The sequence below is a fragment of the Cololabis saira genome, chromosome 8 (genome assembly GCF_033807715.1).
Source record: "Cololabis saira isolate AMF1-May2022 chromosome 8, fColSai1.1, whole genome shotgun sequence".
Classification (NCBI taxonomy): Eukaryota; Metazoa; Chordata; class Actinopteri; order Beloniformes; family Belonidae; genus Cololabis; species Cololabis saira.
The window spans coordinates 33,676,713-33,691,020 of record NC_084594.1 but is presented as its reverse complement, the minus strand read 5'-3'; the positions used below and the strand labels follow the sequence as shown (position 1 = coordinate 33,691,020).

Below are 14,308 nucleotides of genomic sequence, written 5' to 3'. Positions count from 1 at the left end.
AATAGAGCTCAATTCTTATATTTTATTTCAGACCTCACATGGTGCTGATTTTACATTAGTTTTTACTGTTGCAAAGAAACATATTACATTTTTCCTAATACAAATTTTTCATTTCTTCCCCAACATACATTTGGATGAGCTATGAACAGTGTGATTTTTATGAAAAAGTCATTTTCAGCTATTTGTACTTAAGTATAACTGTAACAAGTATACTGTATATTACTTTTTTTTGGTTTGTTTTTTCCATTCTCAAAGCTGTGGTATCTGCAGTAAGTTTCTGATAAAATTTGCAAAATTGAAATAAACAATATCTGTAAAACTAAAACATTTGTGCTGGTTTATAGTATAAATATAGAAGTGTCACTGAACAATGTATAGTTGTAATTCAATGTTTTTGTTAAATGGAAAATACATGACATTGGACAGCTGTACTGTTTATTTTCTAATCAGGACATTTTCTTTTTTCTTTTTTTTAAGCTGCTTTATTTTACTGACATTTTTTAAGAGCCGCACAGCATTCCAGAGCATAAATTAGCTTTATTATCACCCACAGCAGAAGCTTACTACACCTTACGTGTATTTACAGTACAATGACCTCTGTCAATATAAACAGCATCTGTTAGAATTCTCTTCATCAGAAAAACTTCAATACCTTTTGACAGGTAAACATTTGGAACCTTCACAGTTGTCGTTTGTAATACAGATATCTTGTAAAATGAACTGCAGTTCGAGGTCTAGCCAATAATCTATCCAATTGCAGCTGACACTGAAGCAACAATCATGAAGTATTCATTTTTCTTCAAGTTATAAGGCTCGTATATATATATATATATATATATATATATATATATGTGTGTATGTGTGTGTGTGTGTGTGTGTGTGTGTGTGTGTATTTTTCTACTTTTCAAGTAAGAAAAATATGCGATTTTTATTTTTTGAAGGGAGATGAAGGTTTAAAAGAAGAAATAAAAGTAATGTATGTGCGTCATAAACAGGCGCCGGTGTCGCAGCAGGAAGCGCCTCACTATTTAGCCTCCGCTAACGCTAATCTGAGCTCTGAACTGTTTTATACAGTTTGTGGTTTTGAAGTGAAATAGTATTGCGACAGTCTATGGTTGAAAAAAAAAATGCTGAATGATGGAGATTTCACAACTCTACGAAACCGATTTAAGAAAGATGCAGAGTTTCTCTTGCAAGCGGCGTCAGCTGCAGAAGATGAGAAAAGTAAGTTTGGACATGTCTTCTTCAGACAATTTTACAGATTTTCTTTAAAGTTTGTTGGTAATCTTTGAGTGATATGTTGCTGATAATGACAATACTATAATGACTTCTGTTCAGGGTTTGTTGTTTGACAAATAGCAGTTACACACTGAAAGAGACGAGAAATAAAAGTCACGAACAGCAAAGTGACGAAGATAAATGGGTGTATAGTTGGGTTTATGTGATTCATACAAGTAATGTTTGTTGGGATTAGATATAACCAAAGATCTGCTGGCACTCTTTTTGTATTTCCTTTCAAAGTGGCGATTCGTCTGATTTATTCAGAAGACACTGTTTGGTTTATGTTTCTCATTGATGTAAAAAAATATCTATTTTCTTTGCCAGTATGACAAAATTATATATATCTTTATTTAAACTCGAAAATCATTGAGGGCGAGCCCTCATTTACAATGACGTCGAGCAATACAAAAGTAAAAACAAAGACAAAAATAGAACAACAAAAGAGCAGTCAATTAAACAAATATGAAGTTACAATTAATAAATAATGTAACAATACAATCAATTAAAACAGATACAAGCAGTGCTTAAAAGATTTAAGATCAGGGATTTAAAATGACCAAAAGACACTAGTGAATTCATTTTTAGAGTGCAATTAATCAGTGTGAGGGATAATTTCTCGGATGGATTAAATATGACATTTTAAAATGCTTTTAAGGAACTTACTGGTAACACAATTATGACATTTTCATTCCAGTTCAGTAACCTGTTTCTGAACTCAAAGTATTTCTATCACAAGTGTTAGCAGCAACAAGTTGTATTGTAATAAGCCATATTGTACCATCTGACAGATAATCTCTCTTAAGTATTGTTCTTTAGTCCAGTGGTTTTCAACCTTTTCAAGTCAAAATAAATCACGCTGCTGTACGTAACTTCCCACAATCAGCTTGAATACTCCTCAGAGCATCATTACAGCATAATGACAGCTAGAAAAAAACCTTTTATGTTTTTTTTTTGTTTTGTTTTTTTTTAAATACCAGTTGGATAACAATGTGCATGCCACAAATGAGTCTATTCATAATGCTGAAGTTTCCCAAACCATCCAAGTTGAAAGTCAATGTATTTAGTTTAAAATAGTTGCTCGCAACTTCTGTTCATTTGCCACTAACTCATTCTTAAACAACGGCACAAGGTTTTCCTTTACTACTTCTAACCAAACCCTAGCCATTTACGATGTAAAATAAAATATTGAAATTGTGTCCCATGGGTGGTTTGTACAGTGGAGATTGTTCAGCGTTGAGGCCTTCACTGGCACACATCCAGCAATTCTTGATTGTTTTTACTGTGAACAAAGGCTTTGTCAGTTTGGTAACAGTAAGAGACACTGTATCTTTAGACCAAGTCCTGACTTTGCGAGAACATTTGTTTTATTTATGCACATACCATTTGGGAGAAGAAGACATTACTCTGTCCTTTTAATTAAACAGATTAGATGGCATGAAATAGTATAAATTATGTGGTCCTCACCAGATCTTAAAATTAGGTAAATATAGCCTCAGCTGAACAATACGTGGCATGTTACACTGTGTCGTCATTTGTTTAGTAAAAATTTAAGCCCAGATACCAAAGGCACACCTGGAAAAACTTTTTTTTTTTCACAGAAAATAAGAAAAGTAGCAGCTCAGTGTTGTTACTTAAATTAACTTGATTAAATGATCATCAGCAAGTGTTGCCATTGCTGTAAAAGCTTAACGTTTTGGGACTTGACTGGTCGGGGACGTTCAGGTGTGTTAACTCAGCTCCAGACATTTGGGAAGGGATATGAAACCGTATCCATCATATATGGAGTCTACCATTTGATAGTGAAAGAGCTTATTCACAACTGGAAAGCTTTCAAGACTCGCCAGTATTCTCAGGAGTGGACATGCTAGCAAGTTTACCTCAAGCGGTGACCGTGCAATGCTCAGAGAAGATGCTAAAAGTCCACTAGATACAGTGGACTAGCTTCAGACTCTATAGTTATACGTTATGCTCATGACACTACAGTAAAAAAAGACATGAAAAAGTATGGGTTGTTTATAAAGGTTGTCAGGAGAAACCCTTTTCGTTCTGAGGTGAACATGGCAGCATGGCTTAGATTACATGTTTACATCTGGATAAGTCACACAATTCTTAAAGTGTCTTTTGGACACACAAGAGTAAAGTTGAAATGCTTGACCATAATGCTCATTGCCACATTTGGTTTGGAAAAAAAAAAAAAGGCTGTTGAGAGAAGGGTGACCATTTGGGCGTGATATGATGCCACAGGATCTATGGGAGTATATTACTGTTGTTAATTATTACTGTCATCAATCATTACTGTCATTAATTGGTCAGGTTCAGATGTGTTTTCTATTGGCTGATGGAGTTTTGACAGTGTTATTCCACAACAATCCAAGAGTGGAGAGAAAAATCTGAAGACAAGTTTTGGGAGCAAGCAGAAAATACATGCTCTTCATTAAAGATTGTAATATACTCCCATGGACACGTTGCAGTCATAGAGTTGACCACACACTCTTCTGCATACTGAAGTATTGTAGAGTCAGATGCCAGGCCATGTGTCTGACAGCTAAAACTTGGCTAAGAATGGGTCACCCGTCTCCAACAAAACAGCTGAAAATGAAAAGAATCAAGGTGTTGCAATGTCCAAGTCAAAGTTCAGAGCAACAGTAAGTGAAGATGAAGTTGCTCACCTAAGCCGTTGAGTTCATTATGAACCCTGTTCAGAGTAGTCCAGCATGCTTAACCACTTCAGCAGCCAAAAAGAAGGCTCTGATATGTTAAATCAACCACTAAATTATAGAGATTAATGGCATTCTCAAGGGCAAGATTATCTCAAAGAAACATATCAGTTTCACCTCGGAAGCTGCTTAATTCTGAAAGGAAAGGATTTAGCTCATTCTGTTGAGTGATGCAAGATAAATCTCATATTCGGATTTAAATTTGGGTAAAGAGTGAAAACAGAACCATGGAGAAACCGTGTAATCCTCTAAGTGTCTCCTTACTATTCACTTTTCTTTTAGGTATCCAGTTTATTCGTGTTGACCAACAATAAACTCAGACTTAACCCACATTTTCATTGATTCTGAAATGTGACATAAAAATTAACTGGAACTTGCTGGAGTTGAGTTGAATGTGTGCTGAAAATGCCTAAAGCCGTAATACTTTTGAAGCATTCATATCGTGATGTTGCGTCTATTGATACTGTTTTTGAAACTTTGACGTGTTACCTTTCAGGTCAGGATGAAAAGGATGGGAAACCACTACCTCGCATTAACAAACACTCCATTTTCTGGATTCTGGCATCTATAGTTGTGACCTACTATACAGATTTTCTCAGTGTCATCATGAAAAGCGATGATGTCAAAAGGTGAGCACCTTATGAGACCGACACAAAATTGAATCAAAGCATAATAAAGGGACTTTTGTGACTTTTAGCTCAGTGGTTGACTTTCTTTATTCCCTTACTTGCCTTTGCCATAATGTTCACTGTAGCTGTGTGACAATGACCTCTTTACAAAGACAGCGATAATCAGGTTTTCAACCTAATACAATACTCTGGTTACAGTAGTTGTGAGTTGCTTTAAAGATATTAATTACATTTTCTGTGTATAAACGTTGAACAGTGTAGTTCAGTCAATGGGTTACTTCTCTTGGCCTTGTGCCCCCTCCTCGTGGGAATGTGCACAGTTCAAATGAAAGCAGCGAATCTCTGCTGTAAATTGGCATGGAAACTCAACAGGAAGTCATGCTTTGATTAAGGTCTTCATATGCTTAATAAAGCCACTGTGATTGGCATCCTCCACATCTCAATGCATTTACTGCTTACCTTGATCATGACTTTATTTAGATGAATGTAGCGTTTTTTTTATATAGTATGTCTTATTCAGAGACATTAGCTGATTGCCTTAAGCTAAGTATTAACACTCAGAGTGCCGTAAAGCAGTGTCTCCCAACCTGGGGTCCGGGCCCCCCCTGGGGGGGTGCCAGAGATCTCTGGGGGGGGCGCGAAACTTTGTCTGCTTTGAAATAATGCAGTTGTAAAAATTAGATTTGCGAATGAGTCATTCATAAGACATTGTTAGGAATAATTTATGAATGCCTTGAATATTTTTTGTATTTTTTATACACTGGTGACAAACACAGGAAATGATTTCATTTCTTATTATTATATCATTACTCAACATTTAATCTACTCCGACAGATTGTTAAAGGAAAAATGTAAAAAATTGTTGGTCTCATATTAAAAGAGACATTTTTCAGAAATATTTTTATGTCCTTTTGTGCATATTTTATACATTGGTGACATTGGAGAAAAACATATATACAGAGTAAACCAAAGAGAAATGTATCAAAAAACATAATTAATGTTCATTTTTTCAATTAAAGCCTATTTTGGTGCTAGTACGTACGGGTCGGGGGGGCCTGGCTGGTCTTAGACACAAGTAGGGGGGGCTGCAAGGAAAAAAGGTTGGGAACCACTGCCGTAAAGTGATATGCAGTTGTCACAAGAGCCGACTGGGATGGTAGTCCAGAGTTAACTTGGACAGTTTTGAGGGACGCAGGGATGGGAGACTGCGAGCGCTAGACCACACTTCCTCAAAGTTGGCAAATATTCCTTCAAATGACATTGAGACTCAGATGTTAATGTTGTGGTGGTGAGGTGTGGATTGGCTCAGCTGTAGGGGGAGCTGTGGGGCAGCGGTTCAGGTGATTGCAGCAGCAGAGACTGGACCAGCTGCATCCACCCTGCACATAACCATCTCTCTTTTTGTGTGGAGCAGCTGGGACAAGAGAGAAACGAGGGCTGCTAACAGACGTCCAGTGCACAGTATTTCCCCTATTTTACAGCCTTAGGGGAGAGGAGAGAGATTGATGTGAAGAAAGTATTTTATTGTGCTTTAAGAAAATTTGACAAACGTATACTGTTTTTAATCCTAATTATTGTGGAGTAATATATAATATAGCCTGATGTCATTACTCCCACATGTTTTGTACAGCCTTAAGATTCATAAGGTGCATTCTCATTGTCAATGTTGTCTTTGGCAGTAAAACTTTTTGTATAGTACATGATACTGATCAAAGCACATGCATTATTGTTTTTGATGTGGTCAGGTATCCTTTTTGTATTTTTCAACAGACAGCCAAAGCCGCTGTTATAAATGTGCCTCACCTTGTTTTTTTCCAGCTGGTGGTTCAACATCGGCCTGATACTCCTTGGGATCTGCTTGTCTCTGGCAATGTTTTGTATTGTGTACCTGGAATGGTTCAAAGGCCTCCAGCACTATGACCAAGAGTACCCTGCCATTCCTCCCATCACCACTGCAGCCTTCATTGCTGCATCATGCAGGTAAAACAGGAAAAAAGAAAAAACCAAGAATGTGCTCATTGTGTTGAGTGTTCTCACTGTCTTTAGTAAGGACGTCTTTGAACCGTTAACACAACATAAACATAGATTCTGGCTGACATGGAAGAAAAACAAAGGTCCGTGTTATGGACATTCTTATGTTAAGTTGCATTCAGACATCAAGTTAGGTCAACAGACTCTGAGCACTGGCTGCTGTGCATCCTCTTTTAACTCTGAGGTTGTATGTATGAAGTCATGTGTCAAGCAGGCCAAAGAATGAAAGAGGAGTTGGAAAAGCAAATGACTTTGTTGCACAGCCTTTTAGTTCTCAAGAACAATGAAGAACACCCACACCTGCCTGCAGGTGAAGCTCGCTTCCTTCATTTCGCTTTAGCTTCACTTTCTCTCTCTTAGGCAGCAGAGACCGGCTAAGTTTGAAATGTTATCTAAATAGATGTTAATCACATATTAAGAGTCCAGGGGCCTGTACTACGAAGCGGGATTTGGGTTTAGCGAGGTAACTTCAGGTTTAACCCTGGGTTTTCAGGACTACGACGGTGGTTCACTTCTTACCGGGGTACATCGCCATGGTAACTTATGCTGAACAGCTAACCTGCTCCGGAGCAGGTTATGTTCGAGATACAGATCGCCGGGTGTAAAAGCACCGCCCACTGACCAATCAGCTCTCTTGGAAAATGTGAGAGGATCCCTCCGAAGAGAACGCGTATTCAGGGACCACCAAAACCCCTTTGCTTTCCCTGATGAGTACCTGTATGAACGATCCAAAAAAAAGAAAAAAGAGGTGGAGGAGAAAATAAAAAATAAATCAATCAATGAATAAATAAAACAAATCATCACCCAAAATCCGATGTACAGTCAATCCAAAACTAATACCAATTAAATAAATAAATCAAGAAGAAATCAAAAAGAAGATGCATTTGTAAGGGGATAGCAAAAAAGGGATTTTCAATTTTGTCCCTCGAACATTCTGAGAAGTCACTTTAAAATACTAAATACCCCCCTCCTGAAAAAATAAAAAATAAAATAAAATAAATAAATAAACCCAATTCTTTGGTACAGCATCAGCACAAGTTATCAGTCAACAACAATAGTTATAGAACCAATATATACAGGACTGTCTCAGAAAATTAGAATATTGTGATTTTCTGTAATGCAAACACAAAAACAAAAAAAATGTCATACATTCTGGATTCATTACAAATCAACTGAAATATCGCAAGCCTTTTATTATTTTAATATTGCTGATCATGGTTTACAGTTTAAGATTAAGATTCACAGAATATTCAAATATATGTTTATATCCCTATGAACTTACGCATTTCTACAGTCAGCGATCTTTTGCCAGCTGTCTTTCCTGCATTTTGCAGCTGCAACTGTGTTGCTTTTTGCCTGTATTATATGCCTATACTCATCATATTTCTGTAAAATTATTGTTTGCTCTTCGCTACTGAAATAAGCGGTTCTGACAGCAGACTTCTCCATGCTTGCGATTGGTCATGCGCTGAAAACACCGCCCCTTTTATGTGCACGCGCTCATATCCAGATTGGAGAAACCTGGGTTGATATACCGAGTTGATAACCACCGTCGTGTGACCGCTTAGCGTGATTGCAATTGTCCGGGTTAGTGAATCTGGATAAGGAAAAGATATCCTGGGTATGTTGAACTTGCTTCGTAGTACAGGCCCCAGGTGAACACAGGTTTCAGAATAAATGTTTTTTTCTACATATTGTGGACAAGGTGCCACACCTGCAGCAGTAATTTCTGAAAAGATTACAGTACTTAGCAGTGTCTGGTATCTCAGATATCTCCAACTTGACTGTTGTTTTGTTGGAGGTTGACTTCTTGTGAATTCGTCCGTTTTATATGACTGGGATTAACACAATGGTAGTTCTATGCTTGCTGGCTTCTAATACATTAAGTGTCACTCTCCAGAGAAAATTAAACATTATTGAAAGACTATAGAAGTCTTGATGATGGACAAACTGTGACGGTGTTAATGTAACACCATTAAAGTTGGTTTATATTTGAATAATTTGATCAAATTATCTTTGACAGCCCCAATTAAAATGTGTCGCCTATAAATTCAGTATTGTACTGTGATACTATGACAAAATAAGGAGCATCTGTATTATATTAACTTTTGTTTATGTGTGTCTCTTGCAGCTTCAACATTGCACTCTGGCCAGTGTGGTCCTTCTTCACTCCACTCATTCTCTTCACACAGTTCATGGGCGTTGTCATGTTCATCTCAATGCTTGGATGAGCACAAAAGATGGGACTGAGTCCTTTTTTTCTCTTTTTTCAAAGATTTTGAAAAAATCTTCTTTTATGACGGTTCACTCAGAATTTATTTTTAATAAAAGGAATTAACATTTTATGTATTGTATTTTACTTAAGTTCTTGAAAGGATGCACCGGAATGTGGACCAAGCTCCTTACCTGTGATGTCAATCAATCTCCACGGATGAAGTAAACCTTTTCTTTATGTCTGCACTAATCCTTTCAAAGTTTTCTATCATTATTTATTTGAAACTCTGGATTGACCAGATTTTCCACAACATTGTTTGTCTGCTCGGGCAACCTGCACTATCTCTAGATGATGATGCTCAGATGATTGTTTCAGTTAGTAAACCAATCGTGTGCAGCCGACAGTAACACCCCCAAATGTAAACATGCAAAGTGGCTGATAAAGCAGTTTTCCACAGAAAATGTCATTCATCTGTTTGTATGAATTATTAAAATGTAATATCACCATATAAGATGTTTTTGGAGCTTGTAAATATGAAGTCCAGAGTTAACTTTGTGGACTGACAGCAAATATGTGCCGTGGTGTCATCAAGTGCTGTTTTGCTTCATTTGAACAGTTATTAGCCACAGCTGAGGAACCTTTGACCAAGACACTGAAATCCATCCAAATAATCTGAATTTCAATTGAACTGGAGTACAAATAGCCATCACTCTCTACTTTTATTAGTGTGTATCTAAATAGCTGTTAATGGAGTGTATTGATATCTTCAGGTTGTTTAAATCCAGAGAGCACTTTTCTGTGTGTGTAATAACGTGCTGGCTAATAAATTCTTTTTTAAATGTCTGTCTCCATTCATTCATGATTTTAAATAATCAGCGTATATTATCCAAAACTGAGTCCAAACACACAAGAATAGATTGATAAAGATATGTTTCACATGTATTTTCTCATTGAGGTAACTCTTCTACAGATGTGCAGACATTCAGTATATAGATTTTTAATAAGATGGGAAAGATTTTATTGTAAAACATTAGAGTCCATTGGAATTAACTGGATATTTGGATTCACTCACCATGAAATCTGATCTGACCACTATCTAATTAGTCACAGTAACAATGTTCTATAACTCAAAGTTGTGTTTGTGTCTTTATTGAACACACTGAGCTGCTGGAAAAAGGTCAGGGAGCCCATAGATTAATTACTTCAATGAAAGCTACCTGGAGTCGGTAGTTTGCACACCTGGAATCCAATGAATGAAGTTTGATGGTGTGGTTTAGAGCAGCTTTGATAAAAGGCAAACATTTTAAATGCGCTGTTCATGAGCGGTATCTTGGTGAGAACCATGCTCTCTGAAGATGTGGGATCAAAAGTGGTTGGATGAGGCTGGGAAGGGATACAAAGTTATCTCATAGTGGATAGGCATCCATTAGTCCACATTGAGCCAGATTGTCTATAGAAATGGTTGTAATACTGAGTCTCTTCATCCTAGAAGGGAAGTCAGCTAAGATGACTCCAACGGCACCATACAGAATCTTCAATGAGAAAAGGAAAGGATGAACCCAAGAGTAACCTGACAATGCAAGACTACTGGGATTATCTGTGGACTTTTGAAGCATATGTTGAACTGTTCATGAAAATTGCTCAGTCATCAGTATGAATGTAACAAAAAGCTTAAAATACCAAATTCAAAGCATCTCAACGGTGAAGTTCACCATAAATTGACCGCTTTGCTGCCTCATGGCCTGAAATATTTGCCTTAATTGAGGGGAAAATTGATATTCGATGTAGTATCATAGTTATTTGTTATTTACATATTTACATGTGTCCCTGTTAAATACTCCCTGCGGAGAATAAGTGCAGTGTTTTACGGTTGCAGTACTTCAGAGTCCAGTCGAGGGCGTCCTGTCACTGTTGACACCTAAGGTCAACATTAAGCATGCGGATGAGGACTTGTAAAAGAGAAGTACGTAACAGAGTCAATGACAAATGTGTTTGTAACGTTGCTGATTCTCAGTTCAGACAAAGTAAAGACCAGTCAGACTTCAAAAGGACAATGGATTTTATTTAAAGATGCAACACTCACGTTTACCAAATACTTTACAAGATAATGTCAGGGTGGCTGTCAACCAGCTGCACCACAGAATGGCTTTACAAAAAGAAAAAATACTTTTTGGAGTGTCCCCGTTGGAGCACAGACCTCAAAGCCATGGAGGTGGTGTGGAATGACCTCAAGGTGGCTCGCAATGTCCTACAAATGTGTTTGAGCTAAAGTAGTTCTGGAAAGAATAATGGTAAAAAAAAATCCTCCTGAATATCATGCTCTGGATCAGACTTGATCCAGAGCTATGAGATGTTTTCACTTGAAGTCATTGCTGCCAAAGGAGGTTGACCACCTATTAGTTCCAAGGTGTCATTTACTTTTTTTTATTTTTTTTTTTGGCTCGTGTAGACTCTCAATCATCCACCTGTGGTAACTCAAAGGCTTGCAATGAGGCATCGGGACTTCATTTTATTTTGTTCTGAAGACTTCATCTATCTAGACTTCGGCTGCAGAGTAGAAGGGTAATCTTCTTCAGGAACAGAACACACAGATTTATGGCGGCAGGAAATTTGCCAGAAACTCTATTGGATTGAAAATTGGATTTAAACTTGGTGACTGAGGAGACTTCTTGAGAACAGCTCCAGAAACCACTTAAAGATGATTTAATCATTGTGATATGATCCATTATCTTATTGGAAGTATCCATCAGAAGACGGTTATGCTTACACTTTGGTGATATAGGGATGGGCATGGTCAGAAACAATATATACTCAGGTGGGCTCTGGTGTTTAAATGATGTGCATTTTATACCAAGGGGCTTAAAATATGCCAAGAACATGTCCTGCACACCATACCACCACCAGCAGCCTGCATCCACAATGTTATGGTGTTTACAGCGAATTACAGTCTGGACAATCTCCTGTGACCTCTTTCATGAACAAAGCATTTTCACTCAGAGAACTCAGTGGATATTTTCACTTTTTCCTTATTTTTTTTTTTTGGGGGGGGGGGCCTTCTCTTTGTGCAGGAAAATCCTGGGAGGTCAGCGCATTCAGACATACGCAGACTTTCCTATCCGTCACCAACAACCACATTTAAAATAAATAAATCAATTAATCTATTTATATACCCACCTATATGTTTCCAATTCTTTGAGCTTGTCTACACTCTTTGACTACAAAAACATTAAACTGCTGCTTCTTCTGTTTTCAAATAAAATGAACAAAGCTGCAAGCTTGTTTGCATTTTTCTTAAACAGCTAGTGGCAAAGACTATTAAAACAGTAATTTAACTATCTTGGTAGCTTGCTCTAATAACTGTTGTAGTCATTTTCAATTAATTTATCAGTTGGAGATTTACAGGGATTCATTCATTCACAGCTCTCACAGGGTCCTATCACAACATTTCAGACAGGTAGAGGTCTGGACTTTGACTGCAACACATTGATTCTTTTGTTTTACAGTTCTTCTTATGTACATTGGCTAGTGTGTTTGGGGTCATTGTCCCAATTCCAGCCAATAGATGACAAACAAACTCAAATTTGAATTGAAATACTTTGGTATTCAAATAAATTCATGGTGAAACCAATGACTTCAAGGTGCTTCTGGTGATCATCAAGTACTTTTCCTTAACAACTGCTGTCTGATACTTATATTCTCAACCTATATTGAAAAAGCATCCATCCTGTTTATTTTCACATGCTGCTTCAGCATTCTGACCAGGTTCTGGTTCTGCTGTGAAGTGTTTCAGCTTTGATTTTCTTTGCCATACCTCCGAGGGCTTGACTTTCCTACTTCTTGGCATTGGAAGCAGGTTTCAGTTCCACATCATAGCAGCACCAGAGGGGAATGGTAGAGTCATAAATAATTTTTCTCAAGTCCTTTAGCAGCAAATGAAAGTGTCACTGTTTACACCAGTTTTGCATCACATTTCCTTCAACATCACTGTGTATTTGGAGAATAGAGGAGAGCACGTTAGTTTTAAATGTGGAATGCTTTCTTATTGTTCAAAATGCATCCACTGTAAATTATACATTTGATTAACTTCAAAGTAATTGCTAAACATGTACAGCATGTATGTTTTAGCTGAATGGGTCTCAAATTATTCTTAGACCTGTTGTCATTTAAAAACACGTTTTTCTTGTGGGTGTCCCTGATGCACTTCCAAATTCAATCAAAATGTTCGAACTTAATCTATCGCCCATCAGTGCCTACTAATAATTAATAGGCTAGATCTTATCATTTTGTTATCATGCTGATTATCAATGATTAAGACATCAATACTCTACTGCCGTTAAAGCAATCACCTGAGTTACTATCCTCGTGATGTCTTGTGTGGTGTTTTCCTTGCCACTAATTAATGGACGTCTCATATTTAGGAATTTGGAGGAAAAAAAGGCATTTTAAAAGCTCCAGAGCGCATGTTTACGCACGGATGAATCAGCAGCTACAATTTACGCGTATTTGCACAGAACAACGCAAAAGCACTGGTTCATTAATTGATATAGTAAGAGGGCACGTTGGCCATTAACTGACAAGAGGAAGTTTCCTGTTAATGTTACAAGATAAACCCGAAGCACGTGTGCGCGCAAAAGTAAAAACGTATTTCTGGCTATAGCCTATAATGAAACTGAATTTTTGTAGCTCTGTGCAACAATGCATATTGTCATTTATGCCTATTGACAACATACATGAATTACTTTGACATGGATCAGATTGGCTTCAAAGAAGAAACTAATATTTTAATATTACACAGTAATAGCCTATTACTGTAATATCGGTTAAAGTGTATTTAGTTGTCATTTTTTAATTATATATTCACAAAAAATAAACACATTGAAAAACAATGTTTATTTTAGAATATAGTGTTTGAAAATAAACATTCTTATTTATTCCTAAAGATAGGCTACTGCTAGTCCATGTAATCTTATCAGTAACTTGTTATTTAAATTTGCGCGCATCCGCCCATGTCATTCACGGGTCTGCGCCTCAGGGGTCTTTATGCTTCCGTTCTTCACTTCCACTCATCAAAGTGAGGGTTTCTTACTGGGAAATACTAACCGTTAAGCGTCTGGACTGGTTGAAGAACTGACATATGTCATACAACTGCTCAGTGCTCACACATCTGTGGAAAGGGCGTTTCCACTTAATTTTCACACAATGCCCGGTGCCAGGTTGGAAGGATTTCGACAAAGTTCCACAGAATTCTGGTGATTTGTTTGTCCTCCGTTTTTGTGGATACCCTGGTGAGTTCCTTGGCAAGATAAGATCGAGTCATTTCGTTGGAACAGATGTTAAGTTCCAAGAAAGCGGAGGCGTGGGATCACCGCCACCTGAAATAAGATATTGTTTTATGTGACTCAGCAGCTCGATATTTCAGTTGACATTGGCATGAT

General features: G+C 37.3%; 1 protein-coding gene across 1 annotated transcript; it reads left to right on the top strand.

The window, feature by feature from the left end:
- The first annotated feature begins 1,008 nt into the window (after nucleotides 1-1,008).
- On the top strand, nucleotides 1,009-9,712 carry tmem128 (transmembrane protein 128). Its single transcript, XM_061728671.1, has 4 exons — nucleotides 1,009-1,224; nucleotides 4,495-4,627; nucleotides 6,446-6,607; nucleotides 8,790-9,712. The coding sequence occupies exons 1-4, from the start codon at nucleotides 1,128-1,130 to the stop codon at nucleotides 8,887-8,889; spliced, it is 492 nt and encodes a 163-aa protein (XP_061584655.1). The 5' UTR covers nucleotides 1,009-1,127; the 3' UTR covers nucleotides 8,890-9,712.
- The last annotated feature ends 4,596 nt before the right edge of the window (nucleotides 9,713-14,308 follow it).

Excerpts from the sequence above, each read along its gene's own strand:
- tmem128 (XM_061728671.1), top strand. The coding sequence starts at position 1,128 with ATGCTGAATGATGGAGATTTCACAACTCTACGAAACCGATTTAAGAAA. Across the intron at positions 4,628-6,445 it reads AAAAGCGATGATGTCAAAAG|CTGGTGGTTCAACATCGGCC; the intron begins GTGAGCACCTTA and ends GTTTTTTTCCAG. Across the intron at positions 6,608-8,789 it reads TTCATTGCTGCATCATGCAG|CTTCAACATTGCACTCTGGC; the intron begins GTAAAACAGGAA and ends TGTCTCTTGCAG.